Source organism: Halichoerus grypus, chromosome 2 (genome assembly GCF_964656455.1).
Source record: "Halichoerus grypus chromosome 2, mHalGry1.hap1.1, whole genome shotgun sequence".
NCBI classification, from domain to species: domain Eukaryota; kingdom Metazoa; phylum Chordata; class Mammalia; order Carnivora; family Phocidae; genus Halichoerus; species Halichoerus grypus.
In genome coordinates this window covers 151,973,967-151,996,881 of record NC_135713.1, presented here as the reverse complement: position 1 = coordinate 151,996,881, position 22,915 = coordinate 151,973,967, and the positions used below count along the sequence as shown (strand labels likewise).

General features: G+C 60.0%; 2 protein-coding genes across 5 annotated transcripts; one reads left to right on the top strand and one right to left on the bottom strand.

Annotated features, from left to right (window-relative positions):
* Window positions 1–13: 13 nt before the first annotated feature.
* NLGN2 (neuroligin 2) lies at window positions 14–15,442 on the bottom strand. 4 transcript variants are annotated; one of them, XM_036066293.2, is made up of 9 exons: window positions 14,739–15,442; window positions 12,909–13,166; window positions 11,612–12,313; window positions 8,179–8,229; window positions 5,874–6,023; window positions 5,502–5,687; window positions 5,175–5,367; window positions 4,227–4,823; window positions 14–2,971 (listed from the first exon to the last, which is right to left on the bottom strand). In XM_036066293.2, the coding sequence occupies exons 3-9, from the start codon at window positions 12,066–12,068 to the stop codon at window positions 2,098–2,100; spliced, it is 2,508 nt and encodes an 835-aa protein (XP_035922186.2). In that variant the 5' UTR covers window positions 12,069–12,313; window positions 12,909–13,166; window positions 14,739–15,442; the 3' UTR covers window positions 14–2,097. The 4 variants fall into 4 exon arrangements, with proteins under 4 accessions (XP_035922186.2, XP_035922189.2, XP_035922187.2 ...); XM_036066296.2 differs by lacking the exon at window positions 8,179–8,229; XM_036066294.2 differs by lacking the exon at window positions 12,909–13,166.
* Window positions 15,443–16,217: 775 nt separating this feature from the next.
* TMEM256 (transmembrane protein 256) lies at window positions 16,218–17,336 on the top strand. Its single transcript, XM_036066340.2, has 4 exons — window positions 16,218–16,365; window positions 16,656–16,687; window positions 16,932–17,012; window positions 17,113–17,336. The coding sequence occupies exons 1-4, from the start codon at window positions 16,281–16,283 to the stop codon at window positions 17,254–17,256; spliced, it is 342 nt and encodes a 113-aa protein (XP_035922233.1). The 5' UTR covers window positions 16,218–16,280; the 3' UTR covers window positions 17,257–17,336.
* The last annotated feature ends 5,579 nt before the right edge of the window (window positions 17,337–22,915 follow it).

The following is a 22,915-nucleotide window of genomic DNA, read 5'->3' as shown; positions in this document are numbered from 1 at the left end:
AGCAGGCACAACCAACAGTTAAATTTTTATATTTACAATATTCTCTTCATCTTTTGCCAGGTTTAAAAATGTGTACAGAGCCGCGAAGGGTTGGGGCAGGGACGTGGGATTGTCCGGGGATTGTTCTGGGGAAAGGGGCTGGGCATTGGAGTCCGTGGCTGAATCATGGGGTCCCCCAGCCCCCCTCCCATGCCCCAGTCTGGGGGGGCATCTGTCTACAGGGTTCAGGGCCCAGGTCCCTAGCATTTCGAGGGCATGGCTGTTTGGAGAGGAGCTAGATCAGGCAAGGGAAGGGGTCAGAAAAGAACTAAGTTTCCCTGGGGGGAGGTAGGAGAAGGGACAGGAGGCAGAGCTCTGGGGAGCCAAGACCAGGGATCCCGGATCTGGGTGTCAGTGGAAGACAGCCCCCCCTCACCCCCTACTCAAGTTTGGCACTAACGAACCCGCAAAAGGCCAGCCTCCACTGGTGTCCCTTAAAGCCCTTCCTGATACCGTCCTTCTCCCCAGAGGCCAAACCCTTTCTCCTCGGGCCGTTCCTCTCCGGGGCAGTCACCCCGCACGCGTGTCCTTTCAAATTCTCCCTGCTGTTGTCCGCCTGAGCCCCGTCCCCCACTGCCCCCTCCATCTGTCCCTCAGCACCGCTGACCTCATTCTCTCCCCAGCCTGTCCCGTGAAGCCTTTCCCGCCTGCGCCCTCCTTCCACGGTTCCTTTCCTTCAGCCCTGGCGGCTGATGGAAGGGGGGGGCTCGTCAAAGAAGGGGATGGGTGGCTGAGGGGAGAAGGTGCTCTCACGCTGACACAGGATGGCTTCAAGGAGGAAGACAGAGATGGGAGGAGAGACACTGAGGCAGAGAGGGAGGAATGAGACACGGGGAAGGGAGGAGAGACACAGGCGGGACCCCTTTCGCTGCCGCTTCCGTCCCCCGTATCCCACCTGTCCCCACATTTACCTGTCCTGGCCCAGGACTGGGGAATCCTTGGCACATTTTGGGGGTCTTCCCCACCCCTCAAACCCACCTAACCCAGTTTGGCACGGATGAGCAATGGTCTGAGGATTGAGGGAAAGGCTGTCCTCAGACCCCAGTGAGGGCTTTGGTCAAACATGCATGGCCTCTGTGGGTGGCACGCCATGCCCCCCAACTTGGCATCTCTTCGGGGGGGGAGACGGGCAGAGCTCTGCCCCCAGGGTTTGTACACCCCCCCACACACACACACTCAGCTTAAGTCAGTCTGAAGTCTGTCCCCACCTGCTGGGCAGGGAGGAGCTAAGTGCTAGGCCTCAGGCCCCGGACCCCGGGGATTGCTGGCAGGAAAGGGGCCGTCTGCATGGGAAAACACACATCCACATGTAAGAACATGTTTCCACTCGGAGAGATGTGTCCTGGACCCGTGGGAAAACAAGTTCCCAGCAGCACAGGGACGCACGGATCTCCTCCCTTCCCCCTGGCAGGGAATCCTACCCAGAGCACAGGCTTCATCTGACGTATGCCACGGGGGAAAAACATGCTTCGCTGGGGCAGAGGGGGTGTGGGGCACGGAGTGGGAGTGGGGGGGGGGACGACGACTGATTTCCTCGGTACCTTCCCAAGGGTCACTGTCCATGAACACACCACTTCCAGGGTCTCCATGGGGTGGGGAGGTGGGGGGAGGGGGGAGAAGGCATGAGGGAATGGGATTCTGGGGTACAAATCCCCACAGGAATTCTTTTGAGGGGGCCAACATGTGTCCAGGGCGGCAAAAAAAAAAACACCTCACCCTGCACATGGGAAAACACACCCCCTCGTGAGAAAGCAGGCCTCCACGTGGGAAAACACGTCCGAGTTTCCACACACCGAAGACTGGTGTCCCAATGGAGGGCACGAAACACCCCCCGTTGTTCCGAGGCCCCGGTCCAGAGAAGAGGACGGGCCTCTGGGCATGGGAAAGACACGCATCCTGGTGCGGAACCCCATGTCCACCTAGCGCTCCCCGCCGTGGGGCACCTCCGGAGCGCGCGGGAAGCCTGTGGCCGGTCCTCCTCCCTGCCTTCTGAGCCGCGCTGCCCACCGGCGGCGGGCGGGGAGGGCCGGGGAGGAGGGCCTCCCCCCCAGCCGCCCCCTATACCCGAGTGGTGGAGTGGGGGTGCGGTAGCGTGTTGTTGTGGCTGGTAGCGGTGGGGGGCGGCGGGGGGAAGGGCCCGAAGGGGTGGAGGGAGGGGGGCGGCGGGGGCGGCGGGGGCCCCAGGCCGCTGGGCAGCAGGGTCAGGGCCCCGGGGGCCAGCAGAGGCACATCGTCTGGCGCCCGGCGCAGGGCCAGGGTGTAGTCGGGCGGGCAGGCGGGGCGCAGGGCCTCGGCGGGGTCCGCCCCGACGCCCCCGGCCCGCTTCAGCTGCAGGGACACCAGCTCCTCCTCGGGCGGCAGCTCGCGGCCGGCGGCGGGGAGCAGGGGCCCCCCGCCGGGCACCCCGGAGCCCGAGCCGCCGGGGGGGCTGAGCCGCCTACACCGCATCTCCTGCCGCCGGTCCCGCTTGTAGTAGAGCGCGGCGAAGGCCAGGATGTTGAGGAAGAGCAGCGAGGCGCCCACGGCCACCGTGACGCTGAGCTCGGTGGAGTAGTCCCGGGAGTCCCCGGGGAAGCGGTCGTAGGCGCGGGGGCCCGGCTCGGGCTCGGGCTCGGGCGGCAGGGTGGCGGGCGGCGGCGGGCGGCGGGTGCCCGGGGCGCCGGGGGGCGGGCGCGGCGGCCAGCGCGTGGTGTAGGGGGGCAGGCGCGTGGTGGTGGTGAAGAGCTCCGTGTGCAGGTTGTGCAAGTGCGGCACGAGCTCCAGCCAGAAGGCCACCTTGTTGGCGCGGTAGTTATCGCGCACGCGCGGCTTCAGGCCGATGTGCAGGTACTGCTTCTCCTTGCTGTTGAACTTGCTCCACACCACCTCCTCGAAGCGGTTGGGCTTGGTGTGGATGAACTTGGTGTCCTGCGGCACCGGCTGGTTGGGGTCGCTGCGGGCACGGGAGGGGGGAAAGGAGAAGTGAGGGGGAGGCCCCGTGGGGGGGCGGGGGAGGGTGTGTGCGGGAGGGGTGGGCAGGGAGACCCGCAGAGAGGCAGATGCAGAGATGCAGAGGGCCGGGACACGGAAGGAAAGCCTGAGAACAAGAGGGAGCCGGAAGAGACAGAGAAACTGCCCGGGACAGGCAGAGGCGAGGTCGGAGGGGCAGAGACGGAGGGGGGGGAGGTGAGGACCGAGGGGCAGAGACGGGCAGAGATGAGGACGGAGGGGCAGAGATGGGGGGAGGTGAGGATGGAGGGGCAGAGACGGGCGGAGGTGATGACCGAGGGACAGAGATGCGTGGAGATGAGGACCGAGGGGCAGAGACGCGCGGAGGTGAGGACAGAGGGGCAGAGACGGGGGGGAGGGAGGTAAGGACGGAGGGGCAGAGGCGGGCAGAGGTGAGGACGGAGGGGCAGAGATGGGGGGAGGTGAGGACCGAGGGGCAGAGACTGGGGGAGGTGAGGTCGGAGGGGCAGAGACGGGCGGAGGTGATGACCGAGGGGCAGAGATGCGCGGAGGTGAGGACCGAGGGGCAGAGACGCGCGGAGGTGAGGACGGAGGGGCAGAGACGGGCGGAGGTGAGGTCGGAGGGGCAGAGGTGGGCAGAGGGGAGGTCGGAGGGGCAGAGACGGGCGGAGGGGAGGTCGGAGGGGCAGAGACGGGAGGAGGTGAGGACGCAGGGGCAGAGGCGGGCGGAGACAGCCGGTGAGAGAGGCAGAATCTGAGCCTGAGTGAGACAGACACATTTAGGAACAGAGGCACAAAGACAGGAGCCAGCCAGCCAGGGTGAGACCAGCGAGCAAAAATCCAACCGATGGAAGAGAGTAGAGGGAAAGGCAGAGGTATCAGTGGATTCGAAGAGAGAGAGACGTAGAGACAGAGACAGACAGACACAAATCCTTACCCAGATACACAGCCCAGGGCATCAGACGGAGAGCAGAGTGCCAGGAGAGACAGACCCGGAGCCAAAGCCACCAAGGGAGCCCACCCCCCGGAAGGACAGGACCCTCTCTGACACGGCTGAATCTCCAACGGGCAGCCCGGTGCCTGGCACAGAGAAAGTGTCCAGCAGGTGTCTGGGTCGGGAAGGCAATGACGGAGGAATGACTGTGTGAGGAGTGAGGGACAGGGCGCCGAGGATGCTGGAGGTGTGTGCCTTGGCCTGCGGCGGGGGGGGGACCCCACCCAGCCCCGCTGACCCTCACCCAGTCTTGGCGAAGTTGGTCCAGTAGGTCATGACCACAGCGCTGAGCATGACGTCATTCTTGGAGAAGTTGCAGGGGAAGAGGTCGGTGGCGCCCACCATGGGCACGCCGAAGACGTAGGGCAGCTCGTCCCCGTGCGCTGCGTCTGCCCACTCGGGCCGGCCCTCAGCCTGGCAGTGGTGGTAGAAGGTATAAAAGTAGACAGGGGACTGGTAGTCAGCGTGCAGCTTGGCGGTGGCCACAGCCGGTGCCACCCACTGGTGGTCTGTAAAGAGCGCCAGCAGAGTCTTTCTCCGCATTTCGCCATTGTCCCGGTCGGCCCAGTCGGTGTACATGAACTTGATGGTCTCCCGAAGCACGTCCTTGCCCTCCGGGTAGCCGTACAGGTTGTCCACGAAGTTGGAGACAGTGAAGTCAAAGGCGCTGGCGGACACGCCGTCCTCGCTCTCTGCGGAGTCCTCTACGAACTTGAGGCCTTCTCCTTGGTTGACGCCAATGAGCATGTCATAGTTGAGGAATTCTCCCTGCTGCATGAGGATCTCAGGGTCATCGGGGACGACGTCACCGTCCACCACGGGCCCGAAGGCGATGTGGTAGCTGGGGAGAAGGGGTCAGGGTCTCATCACCTGCTCCCTGGCCTCCTCTCAGCTCCTAGCCTGCCGGGCCCTCTGCTCAGAAGACCCTTCCTTCTCCCCTGGGTCAAATCTCCTGAGTCCTTCAGGGCACTTGGCCTCTCGGGAAGTCTTCCCCGATGCGCTTCGTGGCCCCTCGTGCACCCTCGCTCTGTTTGGGCGCCTCCACGTAGGGCAGGCTCCCGAGGGAAGGAGGCAGGGCCAGCAGAGGGGCCTGCAGCCGGACAGGGTGCCCGCGGGCACCTCTCACCCTAAACCGCCTTGGAAGCAGCAAGGAGAGCAGCCGCCAGGCCCCGGCCCTCCCCCACCCCCATACCGGGCGGGCTGCACGTCCTGGTCCACCAGCTCCCGGGAGGGCTTCCGGCGCAGGCACTCCACGGCCTCGGCGCTGTCCTCCCGGTCGCAGCCCACTTTGGCGGCCAGCAGCCGCGTGTATTTGAGCGGCTGGTAGTTGACAGACCAGCTGGAGATGGCCGTGCCGCTCTGGGCGATGGCCTTCTGGAACAACCCTGGCAGGACAGGCGCGGGCTTCAGGCTGGGCTGTCTGCGCCCAGGGTGGGAAGGCGGGGGGTGGGGGGGAACCCGGTGGGGGTCAGCGTGTGGGAACGGGGCCGGGAGGGGCAGGCCGAGGGCTGGCCGGTACCTTCCGAATGGTGGGAGAGGATCAGAAGGTTGACGCAGGAGGCCCCGGCCCCCGATCCAAAGATGGTGATGCGCTCGGGGTCACCCCCAAAGTGGGCAATGTTCTCACTGAGCCAGCGCAGGGCCTGGATCTGGTCCAGGAGTCCATAGTTGCCTTTTGCAGCCTGGTCCCCGGTGCTGAGAAAGCCTGGAAGCACAGGAGGAAAGGGGCTTCCTGGGGGTGTCCGAACACCCTTGCCCCCTTTCTGGGCAGCTCAGTCCAGCCCAGAGGCCATTCTGTTTCTGCCGGGTCTAGAGGAACACCGCCCACCGGGCTCCCCCCTCCGCCCCCCCGCCCAGACCCCAGCCCCTCGAGTTGGCTGCCCACCCTCACCGAGCACCCCCAGCCGGTAGTTGAGCGTGGCCACGATGACGTTGCCATAGGCGGCCAGCACGGAGCCATCGAACATATTCCCGGTGCCCTCCATGTAGGAGCCGCCGTGCAGAAACAGCATCACCGGCTTCTTCCCGGAGTCCCGGATATCTGCGTGGGGAGGGGGTGGGCGGTGGGCCAGGGTTGGGGGACAAGAACACAGTCAGACCAGCAGCAGCACTGCTCAGCTCCCAGGCCTGCGGAGGACCAGCCCGGAGCTCAGGGGACATGTCTCTCCCGTCCCTGGGGGGGCAAGACCGGATTCCCCTCCCTCCCTCCCCACGGAGCCCTGGCCGAAGGTCCCACCCCACCTCCTGCCGGCCTGCCCCGCGGCACTTCTCCAAATGCCAGACAGGCCTTCCAAGAAGCCTAAGAGGCGGGGGGGACCCTCCCCAGGGCATCTGCTGGATCCAGGGGACCCCCTCCCCACACACACACACGGCAAATCTCCTTCCTGCTCTGAGGCAGAGCAAACTCCCAAGGCGGGCTCTAGCGCTAGAGATGCTGGGAGGGTCCGGGCGGTTGCTCAGACTCGGGCCTTGGGTCTCAGGTCCACGTGGTAGCCTGGTCTGTGGGTGAGGGGGTGCCAGCCTAGGGTCCCTGGGGGCCTGGTCTCCTCCCCGCCCTAATTCCTTTCTAGGTCACCTCCCCAGTTACCATGGCAACCCCCAGCCTAATTACCGTGGCAGGAGGAGGCAGGGTGGGAAAGAGCCTGTTTGATAAAGCCAGGGCACAGCTCTTTAGTCTCAGACGCCCCCCCCTCGCCATTGGCCTGACCCTGGGTTCTGCACTGGACGCCCCTCTTGCCCTGTCCCCAAAGAATCCCATTAATCACTGCCACGTGACCAGGCTGAGGCGTGACAGACTCCAGAAGAGGGTGGGAGTCTGAGAGGGCTTGCCATGGTCCCCAAGGCTATCTGGCCAGTACCCTTCCTTGCAGCCCTCCATGATTCAGCCACAGCGCCCGGCTGGGGTCCCCCATGGCCCACAGGCCCTCCTCTCTTGACACCTGCAATCTCTGACTAGCCTGGGCATTCAACAAACCAGAGCCAGACCTGGGCCTCCACAGCCAGTCCCCAGCGGCTCTGCTCGCCTCCGTCCTCCTGCTAGAAACTTTTCTCCTGCCGGAAGGTGAGCCCACAGGACACTGAGACATTCCCCTCCACCCCTCCGGACAGCTTGCGGCCTCCAGTCTCTTAAGACCTTCTCTGCCACCTCCCTCCACCTGGTGGGCTCTGCCCTCTCCATGTCCTCTCCAAATCCTGCTCTTCTCCTCCTTCCGGAACCTCCGGTGGCCTTCCAGCCAGACTCAGGCCAGAGTCTCCTCCCTGCAAGGCCCTCTCTTCAAGTCCTCAGTTCTCCCCCTCCTCCCCACCCAGCACCTCCACTCCCAGTGTGGGGGGAGGAGGGGGTCCGAAAGGGAAGGAGCAGGGAGGGGGGCTGGGGCAACAAGAAATTCAAAACCAACAACAAAAAAACAGGATCAAGAAAGAAGAAAGAAAGAAAAAATAACAACCAAAAAGCAAGAAGCTCTCGGGGGGGCAGATTCAACAAGAAAAGAAAAAAAAAAAAAAAAAACAACAAAAATCCAAAAACAAAAAACCAAAAAGATCCGTTTTTTTGGAAAAAAAGAAAAAAAGTTCTTTGCATTTTTTTTCAAAATTTTGTGGTGAAACTTCAAGATATTGGGCCCTGTTTTCAAAAATTTCCAAATTCTTTAATTCGCTTCAAATGTCTGCATTTTCTGCATCTGACAGGCTTTTGAAAATTGGAGGTTTGTTTCTGACGTTTCAATTGTGCCATCAATTTGCCAACTTAAAATTTTTTTTTTCAAATTGTAGTTTTGCTCCAAATTAAAGTTGGTTTTGTTTTGTTTTGTTTTCAAATGTTACATTTCGCAAGTTTCCAAACAGTCCAAATTGCTGTCGAACTCTAAACATTTTATCCAATTCTTTGGTGGTTTTGTTTTGTTTTGTTTTGTTTTCTCTGACATTCCAATTTCTTTTTTCACTTATATTTTTGGCCGTGTTTAGCTTTGCTTGCAGGTTTGCTAGTGGGTCCAACATTGTTCCAATTTCGTTTGAAGTTTTCATAATTCTTTTTTCCAATTATTACAAATTTTTCTTTTCTTTTTTTTTTCGTTTTTAGTTGGGAGAAACGACTGAGGGGCCTTGAGGGCTGTGGGGGGGGGGCATTTAGTTAGGGGCAGGGCCTTGAGCGTCCTCTAATCAGCAACCACATGCAGCAGCGGGATTTTTAAATCTACCTGTGTCTGGCGGATTGAGCGTCGCCTCGTCACGTTTTTTTGTGAGCGGACCTAAGACCGGGAACACAAAACAGAGAAAAAAGGACAATTTTGTGGGGAAAGATGGGGGTCGGGGGGAGGTGGTGGATGGGGAGGGGAGGACAGAAAGCAGAAAAGGGGAGGGTGGAGGGCAGAAAAAATAAGCCAAAAAAAGCAAAATTTGTTTGCAAGAAAAAGAAACCAAGAAAAGAGAAAAACGTTTTCTACAACCCAAATTTGTTTCCCCTCCCCGGAAAAAGTCATGCCCCAAAGAAAAGGTTGGGTTTGGGGGGGTGGGGTGCCTGAGTGGGCTGAGGCCTGTTTTAAGACATATTGACTTGGCTTGTCGCAGTGTTTGCTAATGGCTGGAAACGAAACGGTGTTAGAGGTAGGGGTCGGGGTGGGGAGGGGAGGCCCATCCCCAAGCCCCGGAGGCCAAGGCCAGCTGTGCCACCAGAACCTCCACTCACACAAGGCCCTCTGTGGGGCCAGCCCGGCACCTGCCTGTTCCCCCAGGCTGCGAGGAAGGGGCTGCAGCAGAAAGGACCCATCTGGAGGATCTGGAGGGCAGAGCATAGGATGGGGTTGGGGGCCGCCCGCCCCTGCAGCTCACAGGCCCTTCAAGCCCTCGGCTCCCCACTGGAGGGCTGGGGCCAGGTCAGCTAGAGCCGCCTGCCCGCCTGCCCAGCCTCTCACCCGGCCAGCATTCCTCTTCCATCCGCACTCAGGGGCCTGGCTTCTCACCCCACCTCCCCGATTTGGGGCGAAGCAGGGAAAAGGGTCATCAGGTCTTGCCCTCCATTTCACCTCTTCCCTCTGCACCCCCCAACCTCCTCCCTCACCCAGGCCTACTCTCCCCCCACCAAGAACGGTCAACTGCCCACCGGGGACATGAGCACCTCCCCCCCTCCCCTGCCCTGCCCGACGCTGCTCTGATGCCAGAAGGCCCCCCTCCCCAATTCGGGGATCAGTCCACAAATAGGGAACAGGAAACACAATGCCCTGAGCCAGCCTGACACGTAAGGGGCCAGGAGGTGCTGGGAGGCACGAAGTGTTCCCCTGGTCAAGGAAAGGCCCCAGACTGGGCTCAGAGTTTGGTTCCAGGCTCCTTTCAGAAGGGGGAATCGGTTGGGGAGGGGAGCTGGAAGCCAGAAATCAGAGGGGATCCCCCCGCTGATTGGTTTCTCCTCATTGGCATGGGGACGGATGGGTCGGCAAGGTCCAGGCCAGCCTCTGAAGGCTTCTCCCAACTGGTGATGATTGCCCCATAGGGACCCATTAGGATTGGGGTCTGTTCTCTACAAAAGGATGGGAATGGGGATGAAGTCAGCAGGGCATGCGTAAGCGTAAGAATAGTGTGTGTGTGTGTGTGTGTGTGTGTGCACGCGCGCCTGCCTGAGCCAACATCTTCCTTACAGAGCTGGTGTGAAGATTCAGTGAGATCACCTGAATGTGTCAGGCCCCAAGCAGGTCTGTGATAAGCGATGGTTAAAAATACAGAAGGTGTGGGCCTAGGTGGTGTTGGGGGGCAGGGTGGACATTGTGTGTGGAGGCGTTGGGGTGGACAGCCCATTGGTGGTAAGTCTTGGGTGGATATTCCACACGAGGGGTGAGGAGATAGCCCACCGAGGGGGACACTGGGGTGGACAGCCTACAAGGAGGCGGGAGCGGGGCGGAGAGGCCGTGAGTGGAGGGCATGGAGATGGACAGGCTGTGTGGAGGTCCTGGGGTGAATGATTCAGAGGCCACTGTGAAGGGCAGGCTGCCGGGGTAGGTGGCCCACGAGAGGGCAGGGGGATGTGGAGTGGGTGGCAGCCCATAGAGTGTACTGGGGTAGGGTCTATTAGGGTGCTTGGGATCTGGATGGGACTGGAGTGGATGATACTTGCGTGCATCGTGGGCATGGGTTGCTAGGAGGCAAGGTTTCCATGGGAGGGGTATTACTGTGTTGGGGTGCGCGGCTGGGAGGAAGAACAGAGGGTGGATGGTTGGTACCCAAGGTGCTGGGAGTGAGGGGTTTGAGTGCTTGATCTGCGGGTAGGGCGGAGACTTGCTGGGTGTGCTGTCCCAGCCCGAGCTAAGATACAGGTGGTCTGCAGGTAGAGTTGGGGTAAGCAAAGCTTGGGAAGTGTGGAGGGTGTTGGGGACTGTGGTGTGAGTGGCCACGTGCAGGGTTATTGGGGCCAAGGTCTCTGTATGGGTGTTCCTAAGACACATGATCTATAACTGGGGATACTGGGGAGCATGGGTCCATGTGGGCGATAGGGTACACAGTTTCCGAGAGGCGTTGGGGTGTGTGCTGTGTGAGGGCCCTGAGAATTTGGATACGTGGGATGTTGGAGCACGTGGTCAGCGTGCAGGTTGGCGGGGTACCTGAGCCCGTGTGCTGAGGAGTTGCGAGTCCCGGGGTGTTGTGGCGCGTGGGCACCTGACCTGCGGGCAGCTGGTGCCTACAGTGTCCATACAGGGGTTCCTGGGTACCAGGCCCGTGGGTATTGTTGGAGGAAAACGGCCTGCTGGGGGGCTGCTGAGGGAGTAGGGGGCCTCTGTGGAGTGTCAGAAGGCTAACCCGGGGCGGTTCATGAGGCTGGGCTTGGGGGCCGGCTGAAGTTCTGCCGAGTACCTCTGTTGGAGACAGGTGGAAGGTACTCTGAAAGATACTGTGTGCGCTGAAGGTTGGCTCGCGGAGAACTTTCCAGGGCAGTGTGCTGGGAGGGGCTGGGAGCACTGCAGCGGGGACCTGGACAGCTCCTTCTCCAGGAGAGCCGGCCCAGGGGTCCAGGAGCCCGGAGGGAAAGATGTTCTCAAGGGGATGGGCGGGCTGTGCTGTGAAGGAGGGGTCCTCCCTGATCCTTCAGGGGTGTGTTAGGGGTCAGGGGACAGAGGTTTCAGAAGAAGACGCAGGAAGCTGGCGGGAGGCGCTGGGGATGCGATGTGATGGACGGAAGTGTGCCCGTGCACACGGGGAGGAAAAACGAGGTGTCTCTGTTGTGTCTGGGGTGTAGAAGGAACCAAAGTGGGTACTTCTCAGGGACAAGCCGGGGCCTGGGGGTGGGAGGCCGGACGGCGCTGGGGTGGGCGGCGGGGGAGATGCTTCCAGGGCTCGCTGGCCCCCCGTGGCCACTGAGTGTGCGCCTTGCGGGGATGGGGTCTATCAGCCCAGCTTGGTACCTGCTGCTCGCTCTGCGGGCACAAGGACCTTCTGGGGTGGCTGTCTGCGGGATCGTTCCCGCGGCTGCCTGGCAGGCCCCCGTCTCATCCTCGGGGGGCACGCAGAGCCCGCAGGGCCACGCGGCCTCTGGCGGCCCCCACAAAGGCCCAGCTCCCGGCGGCGGGGAAGGGGGGGAGCCCGGGGGTCTGCATGCGCGAGTGGGCTGCGTCCGCAGGGTGCCCAGCCTGGTGCCCGCGCCCTTACCGTCCTCGGTGGGCACGTAGAGGTTGAGATACAGGCAGTCCTCGCTCTGGTTCTGCACGTAGGCGGCGGCCGCCTCCAAGTTGTCGGTGAACCACACGGGCAGCATGATGGCGGGCAGCGCCCCGTGCAGGTTCTGCGGGCAGGCGGGCGGCAGGGTGGTGGCGTTGCGCACGCCGGGCCACGAGGCGGGGGCCTCGGGCGGCTGGAAGCGGCGGGCGCCCAGGGGTGGCGTGGCGTAGGGCACGCCCAAAAACTGCACGACGGGGCCCAGGATCTCGTTGTTGAGCTCGCGCCGCACGCCGCGCACTCGCCCATAGGCCGTGTTCACCACTGGGAAGCGCTCCTCCCCGAGGCTGCTGAGGCCCAGGCCCGGGCCGCCCGGGGAGCCGCCGCCGGGACCCCCTCCCCCCCGTTGAGCCCCTGCCAGCCCCACCAGACACAGCGCCAGGAGCCACATGCTGATCGGGGGACCCCCCCTCCCTCCCCGGGACCCCCCCCCTCGGAGAGAGAGAGAAGGGGGGGGAGAGGGAGGGAGGCCCCCCCTCGCCCCAGTAGGGAGGAGGGGGCGGGGGAAAGGAGGGAGGAGGGGGGTGGGGAGGGACCTGGGTTAGACTGGACAGAGAAAGGGTCTGTTCCTCTCCATGGAGGGGGCAAGGGGTGGGGAAGGGGAAGGAAGCGGGAGAAGGTGAAGGCAGGCCCGACCTGCAGGGAGGAGGCACGGGGTATGCAAGAGACAGACAGACAGACAGACAGACAGAAAAATACAGAGAAGTGGAAGAAGGGAAGGGAAATTGAACAGGGCAGACAGAAGGGAACAGGGAAACAAGAGACAAGTGGTTAGTGACTTGGAATTCAGACCAAGTTGCCCCCCCTTTCTTCCGCCCTCAGGCCCCCTGGCACCTCCCCCCACTCCCAACCCCAGCAACCCCATCCCCAAAGCAGGGACCCAGATAGAAAAGTCTAAGGCTAGGGATAGGGTCAGGACGTGGTATGCGCCCAGGACAGAGCCAGAGGAGAAGGAGGGCCAGCTCCCCAGACCCAGCACGCCCCCCACCCTTCCAGCTGCTTTATCCCTCCCAGGCAGGCTCTCCTCAGGGACTCAGGAGTCCCAGTTCCCATCTCCCTGGGAGGGATGAGATAGACAAGGAAGAGAAAATAAAAATACCAAGTCATTAATTAGCAGGAAGTGGCGGGTTTGTTTATACGTGTTAATTACTCCTGAGCTGTAATTTCAGGGCACTGAACCCCCACCCCAGGCCAGACTGGGGCCTTTCTTGGGACCACACCATCCCAGCACCTTTTCCTCCCTTCAGCAGCCCATTCCCTACGGATCTGTGCAGCAGGGGAGGGGGGACCCCTTTCCCCTAGGTCTTCCTCATTTCTTCCATCAGAAGTTAAGGTGCCTTGAGGCAGGGGCTGGAGGAGGGAGGGGATGCCGCTGGAGGGGCAAATCCGGGGACAGATGCGTGATCCTGCAGCCGGTTGCTGGGCGACGGGATGCTGCCCCGCAATGTTACCTCGGCAACTGGCTGCAGCTTTAACCCTGGAGGGGGGTCTGGAGGAAGAGAGGAAGGGGCTGGCTTGGTTATGGGGTACATTCAGGGCAGGAGGGCAGAGGCGTGAGTCAGAATGCTAGAGTTTTCCCCAACCTTAGCATAGAGAAAGAAGTGTATATGTTGAGGGGAGCGGGAGATTGGGGCATAGAGAACCCTAAAAGATCCGCCTCTTGCCCCTTGTTGGCCAATCAGAGCCTAGCCCTAGTGACCAGGCCTCTGGCTGAGGAGAAGGGGTGCTGAGGTGGGTTTGGAGGGCATCAGATGCGGCCACAGACCGCCCCCCTCCCACAGTCTCCAACAGCCTTGGACCCCAGATGCCTCTTCCATGCATGGCATTCTGACCCATGTCCTGGGGGCAAACCTCGGCTTTCTTCTCGTCCCATCCCAGCTATTTACCTCCCCCTTCCCTTGCCAGCCCCCCCCCCCACAGTTGCTGCTCTGAAGCCTGGATGCTCAGGACAGCAGGGGCAGGACAAGAGACAAGACCAGACCGAAGGGGCAGACACCCAGGTCATTTTGGCAAGCCCCCCCATCCCCCCCTCCCCAGCCGCCAGAGCTGTTTGCTGACGCGGGGTTTTCAGAGCCAGGCGCCAGCCCGCGGGTGGCTCTCTGCAGGTGTCAATTTATTCCAGAGATGAGGACACAGGAATCCTTACCACACACACCCAGTCATGCCCTCCCCCTCTTCAGGTCCTCTTAAGCTCCTGTCCCCCCATCAGCAGGCTTGGGGCTGGCTCCCTCAGGATCTCCTCTGTCTGTGCAGGGCTGGGTTCTGCTTCCATAGTCCCACCACCCCCTCCCCCTCCTACTAACACGGTCTGACTCTGCCCCCCCCCCCACTTAAGGTACTTTGGGTCCCTGGCCTCCTGGCTGCCAGCTTCTTTCCCTTCTTCCCTCCCACTGGAGCCCTCCCCCCATCTCTCTCCCCTCCATAGCGCTCCCTCAGAGCATCTTTCCCGGCCTCTTCCAGCTTGCTCCAGCTTCTGCCTTCAGTCTTTTTCCATCTCTCTCCTCTACATCTCCCTCCTTGCCCGTTTCTCATCTCTCTCTCTCCTTCAAACCTCTTCCCCACGTTTCTCCCTTAAGCCCCTTCTCTCTCTCTCTCTCCCTCTCCCCTCTTTCCTACCTCTGTCTCCCCCATTTTCTCTCCCCATCTCTGTCTGCCACATCTTGCTCCCCCTCCTTCTCCCTATCCCTCTGCCTTGCTCTCTCCATTCCTGCCCGGGCCTGACTCCCCCAGCCGGGAAGAATTGAGGGAGGGGGGCTCAGGCCGCAGGTCCCCCCCCTTCCTGCAGTGGGGAAAATGGCTTGGCCGGGAAGGGGAGAAGGAGGGGGAGGGGGAGATGGGAACACACGGGGTCTGTGGGCCCATTCAAAGGATCATTCATGGGCTGGAGAGAGGCAGAGACAAAGAGACCGAGACGCAGAGACACGGCGAGAGCATCCCTAGGCGGAGACACGCAGACAGAGCAGGCTGGGGGGAAACCAGGCGCAGGGAGAAAGATGGGGAAAAGGAGACCCCAGTGGACCGCCACGCACCCCCCTTCCACCCGGCCCGGCTTAGCTCCTACCTGGCTCAGCCCTGGGGCCGTGGTGCCTCCATCCAGGGCTCCGAGTAGGGGGCGGACGGGCTTCGGGAGGGGGGCGGCGGCCTCTGAGCCCCCGCGGCCCCGCAGGCCCAGCCCCCGCCCGCAGCGCCTCACCGGGCGGGGGAGGGGGATCGCCCCAGCCCCGGGGGGCGGGGCCGGGACCCAGTCGATCCCCGGGGAAAGGAGAGGTAGGGGATGGGGTCAGGAGGAACCCGAGAACAGGGAACCCCGCAGTGGGGCCGGCGGAGCGAAGAGGGGGCAACGAGAAAGGACTGGATTGGGAATCCACTGGCTCCGTGGGCTGGCTTCGAGGGACCAGAAGGTGGTACCGGCGGAAGATCCTAAGGGATCGGGTGCGGGAGGAGGTGTCCACGGCAATCCCCAGGGGCCCGGAGCCCGAGAGCGCAGGATCCGCGGTGCAGGGGCAGGGATCCAGCCGGAATCCTCGGGGAGGGGGAGGGATCTAGTCGATCCCGAGGGCGGGAGGGAGGGGGAGGTCCAGGGAGTCAGAGGAGGGCGGGAGCCGAGTCTGGAGCCCCGGGGTGGGGGTCGGCAGGGCTCCTAGGAGGGGAAGCGGGGGTAGGGGGGAGGCTTCGGGGGACGCTCAGAAGCCAGGAGGCCCGGACTCCTGGCTCCGCGCGCCGGGGCCCACCCGCCCCGCGTCCATCCCAGCCCGAGAGTGATGATCCGCCGGCGGAGCAGCCGCAGCAGCCCCGCGCGTCACCGCGCGGCCGCCTCCCCCGCCCCCTGCGGAGAGAGCGGCGCACACCCCTCGCTCGCACCCGCCTGCCCGCCCGCCCTCCAGAGTGTGGGGGGATTGGAGACGGTGGAAGGGGGCGGGAGCGGACAGACCGACGGATGGACGAAGCGGGCCGGGGCAGGGTGGAGACATCCCCCCTCCCTAGGTCTCTCACCCTCGGGGCTCTGGGGGTTGGTGGGTTGGGGGCGGGTAGGAGGCGGGGTGGGGGGGGCGCTGAACTACAGGGGGCGGGGCATCATATGAAGAAGGCGGGGCCTCGCATCTACGGGCGGGGCCATGTAGATAGTGGGCGGGGTTTGACTGCGATGGGTGGGGCTTGGCTATCCGAGCGGCCGCCTCTTTTTGGGAGTGGGTCTGGTTTAAAGCTGGAAAGGAGGAGCCAGTGGGGAAAGGGGCGGAACTTTGCGTGGGGACCGGGATCTTTGGAAATTGGCTGGAGGTGGGGGGGTAGGTGTTAGAAGAAGCGATCAACTTTGAAAGTGGGCCAATCCGTGACGCAAATCCTCTAGCCCCGCCTCCCAACCCCGCCCCTCACTGCCCCGCTCCTCCGCCCCTAATTGGTTCTCGTTCCTCCGCCCGCCAGACAGCTTCGCCACTCAGCAGAGGTTTTACAAAGGCGCAAGTACCCGGGTGAGGACCTGGACGCTGAAATGAACACGGCCCGGATTGGGCACCCGTGGACATTATTTGCATGGGAGACCGGGATTGGCTGGCCTCTCGGGTGGCCTGGGCGGTGTTCGTCGGGCGCGTGACCATCCGCTGCCATGGCCGGGCCGGGGGCTGCGTTCCGCCGCTTGGGCGCCTTGTCCGGAGCCGGGGCCTTAGGCTTGGCCTCCTACGGGGCGCACGGTCAGGGGGCTGGGGACGGAGCTCACACTGCGAGGGCGACGACCGTTGGGGGGGGGGGTGTCTAGTGCAGGGGCGGGGTCTGTGGGAAGTGCCAGACAGCCCTCGGAGCCTGACCCTTTTAAAGCCCCCCCGGCCCGGCCCGGTCCAGTTTGGTTCCCATTTGCGTGTTTCCACCAATCGGAAGCCTCCTGGGGACATTCCTTAGCGCCACTGTCCACCTGGGTCCCGCCGGGAGCTGGGGCGGTCGAGGCCGGTGCTCGGACTGGTAACCTTTGCCTCTCCTTCCACAGGCGCCCAGTTTCCGGATGCCTACGGGAAGGAGGTGAAGTAACCGCGCTGGGGCTCCCCAGCTTCCGGGTCGACGAGCGCCCAAAGTCTGGGGTCGCCGCGGGAAGCAGGGGAGGGGCGGAGCGCGGGGTCGGGAGCGCCGAGGGCGGCCAGCCTGAGCCGTGGGTGCCTGGGGGAGAGGCCAGCCGGGACTTCAGTTGGGGGCCGACCGGGATCCAGGCTCCAGCGTTGCTTAGGAAATGCACCCACCCCCACCCACCTTTCTCTTTTTCTTACAGCTCTTTGACAAGACCAACAAACACCACTTCATACACAGCCTGGCCCTGATAGGGGTGCCCCATTGCAGAAAGCCCCTCTGGGTAATCTGACCCCCTTGCCTAACCTTGACCAAGCCCCACCCGCTCCCTTTCTGTCAGCACTTTTCTTAGTGGCCTGCATTCTTCCTTGTGTCTCCTTCAGGCCGGGTTACTGCTAGCTTCTGGAACCACCTTATTCTGCACCAGCTTTTACTACCAGGCTCTGAGTGGAGATCCCGGCATCCAGACTTTGGCCCCCGTGGGAGGGAGCCTGCTCCTCTTGGGCTGGCTTGCCTTGGCTCTTTGAGCTTCCCGGTGTTTGATTTCTGGGCACTTCTTTGAGAGTTGGAGCAGGGAGGGGATTAAAAGAGAAAGGCAAATAAAGAACTTGAGTCTTTGTTCATCTTGGAGGAAGAAGGGTAGGGATTGTCAACCTCTGGACGCCCTCCTTTTCCTGAGACCGAATCTTGGGTCTGGGGATTCTGTTCCCTTCAAGTTATGAGGTTCTTAGACCGGGGGACATCAGGGTCATAAAGAGTGCTTGAAATAATGTGGAGTCTTACCGAACTGCTCTTTGGGGCCTGGGATTCTGTATTCTAATAAGCTCAGCAGTGGTTCTGATGCTCACTAGAATTTGAAGATGACTGTAGGGTAGTGGTTTTCAGCCCTGTCGGCCCACAAATTTCTTGAGCCCACTAGCAGTCAAGGCAACACAGGAGGAGGGCCATGAGTTATAAAATATTTTGCGGTTCAACACAGGGACAGATCATCATGTATGGGGGGCGGTCAGAAAATGCTTCACAGGGCTTGAGATGATCCTTAAAAGAGCTTTGTTGTGTGGAGGAGACCATGAACAGAGACGGAGGTGGGAAAGGGAGGAGTAAGGGGCTCCCCAATCTTCAGTGTGGGGTGGGCGGAATTTTTGAGTTAGGCAGGAGAGGGAGAAAAGGTGGCAAGGCAGGCTGGAGCGGCACCCGCAGCAGGTAAGGACCCCGAAGAGATGTAGGGGGCAGCCAGGGCTCATCAAGTGGTCATCATGTGTCAGACACACATTACAAGGAAATTCAACCATGAACAAGACAGACACCGTCCTTTCCCCATGGGGTTTCCCATCTAGGAGGAGAAACGGACTTGAACAACTCAACATACAAATGTATCGGTGTGAGTTGTGCTTTGTGCTTGAAGGAGCAGAACGGGGGAGGCAGGGGGAGAATGGGGTAGTGGAGGGAGTGCTCCCTTAGATGGGAAGGCCTCTCGAGGAGGTCCCATTGAAGCAGGAGCTAGTCAAGCGCAAGGTTGGAAGGGGAAGTGTATTCCGGGCAGAAAGAATAGCTTTCAAAACAGACTACAAAGGAGCAGTTCAAAATCCTCGAGGCAGGAGAAAATCGGGCCTGTTGGAGAAGGAGCAAAACCAGTGTGGCTGATGCGTGGGGATGCGGGGCCCCGATGCTCGTGCGGGCCTTTCAGGGAGTGGTAAGGCACTTGGAATTCATTTGTAACACAGCAGTAAATGGCTGAAAGTTTTTAAAGTAAGAGAATGCTAGGGTCTGATGTATACATTTAGAAGACGTGGGGAACCCATGGAGAAGAGGAAGGCAGGATGGCCGCAGGGAGACCAGTCAGGAGGCTCAGGTATGAGATGATGGTGGTGGCTTGGCTTAGGGTGGAAGAGATGGTCAAAAGGGCCCAGTTCAGAATGTATTTTGAAGGTAGTACTGATAGGACCTGCTGATGGACCGGATAGAAGGGGTGAATGAGCCGGAGACTTCTGGCTTATACACCTAGGTAGAGGTGCTGTTACTCGGATGAGAACAGAGAGGGGGCAGATCGGGGGAGGCAGGTCAGGAGGTCAGTTTTGGATGGGTTGCTTCTGAAATGCCTGGGATGCATCCAAGCAGGTAGTAGTTGGGGCGCTCAGGGAAGATCTGGACTTAGGTTTACTCAGCCCTCCTGCCCCTAGCCAGTCTTGTCTTCCATCCCACCTCTGCCCCATAAACGCCCTTGGAAGGATCCCGTGGATTGCTAGGACGTCCTGGTTGCCCGATCCAATGGATGACTTTCAATCTCGTCTTCTTCGGCCTCTGCAGCATTGGACGCAGCTGGCCACACTGTCCTTGAAACACATCCTGGCTTCTCTCACGCCACTCCTGGTTTTCCCTCTTTGCCGTGGCCGCTCTGCCCCTTTTCCTTCGCCATCTAGTTTAAATCCATGTTTTTCAAATTCTAATGAAAGAAACTTGGAACTCCTGTGTATACGTATTTTAACATCAGCCTTGTCACTTTCCATTTTTGTGTATGTTTCATCAAGTGCATATCTATGTGGTATGTTGGAGGTGCGTGCCTAATTTTTTGGAAGGTGTGCATTCAAAAGAGTATGGACCGTTTCTCTAAATGAGAGGATCTTCAGGTAATCTCCTTGAGCCCTGTATCTTCAATTACAATCTGAATTATTTTTTTTTTAAAGATTTATTTATTTGACAGAGACACAGCGAGAGAGAGAACACAAGCAGGGGGAGCGGGAGAGGGAGAAGCAGGCTTCCTGCTGAGCCAGGAGCCTGATGCAGGGCTCGATCCCAGGACGCTGGGATCATGACCTGAGCTGAAGGAAGACGCTTAACGACTGAGCCACCCAGGTGGCCCACAATCTGAATTCTTTTAAACCTAGGATCTCCGTCTCCCGCTCTAGTCCCTGCTGAGCTCCAGACTCCTGTAGCAGCTGCAGTGTGCCAGAATGTTCTGTGGGGACCTGAAGGATGCGGTGATGCAGAGGGGGCGGGGGTGTGTTCCAGACTAAGGTAGGGGCTTCCGAGGCAGCCCTGAAGCAGACGAGAGCCCAGTGCATCTGAGACCTGAAAGAATTCCTCGTGGGGCGCCTGGGTGGCTCAGTTGGTTAAGCGACTGCCTTCGGCTCGGGTCGTGATCCCGGGGTCCTGGGATCGAGTCCCACATCAGGCTCCCGGCTCGGCGGGGAGCCTGCTTCTCCCTCTGACCCTATCCCCTCTCATGTTGTTTCTCTCTCTCTCTCTCTCTCAAATAAATAAATAAGAATTCCTCGTGGCCTGGGGCTCCTGGGAGGCTCAGATGGTCAGGTCATGATCCCAGGGTCCTGGGTTCGAGCCCCGCATCAGGCTCCCTGCTCAGCGGGGAGTCTGCCTCTCCCTCTCCCTCTGCCTGCAGCTCCCCCTGCTTGTGCTCTCTCTCTTTCAAATAAATAAATAAAATCTTCAAAAAAAAAAAAGAATTTTTGGTGGCTGGCTTGAAGACAGGAGAGGGTCTTAGTGAAAAAATGTGGATACCGGGGGCCAGATGGGGGAGGGTCTTGGGCTGACATGTTGGGCTCTCTCCTGAGGGCAGTGCAGAGCCATGGAAGCATTTATACCCAGGGAGGAGGCATGATTTGAGGTGTATTAGTAGAAGATCACTGTATTTCTTCATTTTAGTGAGGACTAAAATGCAGCCTCAGGGGCCGCCAGAGTGGCCCAGAGTGCCAATGGCCAAGCCAGCACGGGATCCCCAGGCTCCAAGCTCCCAGTCCAGGGCCCCTGCTGCATTTCCATCCTTCACCCCAGGCAGTGCTTGGGGCACAGGGAACCTCTAGGTGGAGGAGACCCCCAACATCCAGAATGGCCACCCTCCTTGTAATGTGATCCTTAATACCTTAGCTTTGACCCTGCCAGTGGGAGGGGCCCTTGAGGAACCAAGATGAATAAGGCCTGCTTGGTAATTGGTCCCTATTATTATTGCACATTGTGTCCAGTTCTCAACGGTCCTACAAGGGAGCGGGAAGTGAAACTAGGAGAGGTGAAGCTACTTGTTCTGTATCATAGCCAGGTGTAAGCTGCGATTCAAACCCTCTTCTGTCCAACTCCGAGTTCTTCCCTTCTTGTACACGCCGAGACAGACTTCAGCAGTGTAGACAGACCCTAGCAAAAAATAATTTGATACAATGTGATCAGTGTTACATGTAGATACTAAGGTGGGCTCCTTTTGCTTTGGGGGACTGGTAAGGCTTCTGTCCACCTGCTGGGGTTCAGCATGAATAGTTCACCACAAGGAAAGGGACAAACCACACTGTGAACAAGTCAAGAGGGAGAACAGGAGGGCCTGTAGCTCAGGATGGAGTGGGCAGGCAGGAAATGAACGAACAGGAAGAGCAGGGCCCAACCAGGCAGGGCCTCCTGGGCCCAACCTGAGTCAACTTTGCTTGCCCTTTTTCTCACGTTCTGTATCCAAGCAAGCCATCAAGGCCTGTTGGCCAAATGTGTAACCAGAACCTGACCACTTACCACCGGCACCTCACCTACCACCCCGGCCCCTGGTCCAAGCCACCATCACATCCCACCTAGCTTTCTGCAAGAATGTCCTTCTGCCCTTGCCTACCTACAGCCTACTCTGGACAAAACAGCCTGAGAGAGACACCCTGTAACACCGTGGTCCTCAGCCTTAGCTGCACATTAAAATCTTCAGGGAATTCTCAGAAAGTTCTACTGTCTGCACCTTAACCCAGAGATTCTAATTGAGTCGATAGGACCAGCGGCCCACGCAGAGGTATTTTGTAAAGCACCCAGATGATTCTGTCTTGTGGCCAGAGTTGAGGACTCCTGATTGTGTCAGTCTCATGTCTCTGTCCAAACCCTGCAACCCTTCCCATTTCACTCAGAGTCCAATCCGATGGTCTGCAAGGCCATACGTGATTCGGGTTCCTGTGACGTCTCTTACTTCTCCCTGGTTCACTCCATTCAGGCCACGTTGGCCTCCTTTCTGTTCATTGAACAAGGCACACTTCTCCCTCAAGGTTTTTGCCTTTGGCATTCCCTCTGCCTGAAACATCCTTCACCAGATGTCTGCCTGGCTCGATCCTTGACCTTCTTTAGGTCTTTGCTCAACTACCACCTTCTTGGTGGTACCTTCCTCGTCCACCCTCTTCAGAATCACAACTCCTGCCCATCACCCTGTATCCTCCTCATCTTGCTCTGTTTTTCTTCAGAGCACTTGTTACCATCTGACTTCCAGTATATTTTACATTATCTGTCTCTTCTCTACTAGAATGCAAGCCCCAGGACATCAGCAATTTTTGTTAATTTCTTTTTTAACTGGTGTATATTCCTGGGTGCCTGGGTGGCTCAGTCGGTTAGGCGCCTGCCTTCGGCTCAGGTCATGATCCCAGGGTCCTGGGATCAAGTCCCGCATCGGGCTCTCTCCTCCTCCCCCTGCTCGTGCTCTAATAAATAAATAAAAAATCTTAAACAAACAAACAAAAACCTGCTGTGCATTCCTATCAAATGCTGTCTGACATGGAGTAGGTGCTCACTAAATCTTTGTTGAATAACTGAATTTCTGGATGTTTATATGTTTTGGTGGATGCTGGTCCATGGTTCGGGCCATGTAGCATCTGAGGTACTAAGGGATATCAGGGAGAGGTCAAGCACTTGGGTCCGAAGCACATGATGACTGAAGCTATGGGAGCAGCTGACCAGCCCAGAGGAACACGGACATAGGGGCAAAGGAGCCCCACCCCCACCCCCAACCTGCTGCTCCGCGTCCATCATGAGGGGTGACGCCTCCACCTGCCTGGTCACTAGACAGGGCCCCGGGGTCATCCTGAACTCCTTACCTCCACATCTCACCCCTCAAACAAGTTCTGTATTATTGTCTAAGTATCCCCCAAGTCTGCCACCTCTATCTGTCTGCACTGACACAGCATCCTCTCCTCCGGGCTACTGTCAACGACCCAGCCCGGGTGCCTTCATGAAGGTCCACCTTGCAGGTTTGAGTGGTTTTGCTAAAACACGAATTTGACCTCTTCTTTGGGTCTGAAAATCTCTCGGTGGGCTCCCTGCGGTCCCTGGGGCCAAGTCCCGGCTCCCACCCGGCCTTCTGTACACGTGGGCTGGCCTCCCTCTCGAAACTCCTCTCTTGCCTCCCGGCCTACAGGGCCCAGAGCTCAGGGCTTCCTCACACCCGCG

Coding starts and splice junctions, on each gene's coding strand:
- NLGN2 (XM_036066293.2), bottom strand. CDS start 12,068: ATGTGGCTCCTGGCGCTGTGTCTGGTGGGGCTGGCAGGGGCTCAACGG. Junction 5,368..5,501: donor CCTCTCCCACCATTCGGAAG/GTACCGGCCAGC, acceptor CTGTCCTGCCAG/GGTTGTTCCAGAAGGCCATC. Junction 2,972..4,226: donor ACCAACTTCGCCAAGACTGG/GTGAGGGTCAGC, acceptor CCGTGCCCGCAG/CGACCCCAACCAGCCGGTGC.
- TMEM256 (XM_036066340.2), top strand. CDS start 16,281: ATGGCCGGGCCGGGGGCTGCGTTCCGCCGCTTGGGCGCCTTGTCCGGA. Junction 16,688..16,931: donor CGGATGCCTACGGGAAGGAG/GTGAAGTAACCG, acceptor TTTTTCTTACAG/CTCTTTGACAAGACCAACAA. Junction 17,013..17,112: donor ATTGCAGAAAGCCCCTCTGG/GTAATCTGACCC, acceptor TGTCTCCTTCAG/GCCGGGTTACTGCTAGCTTC.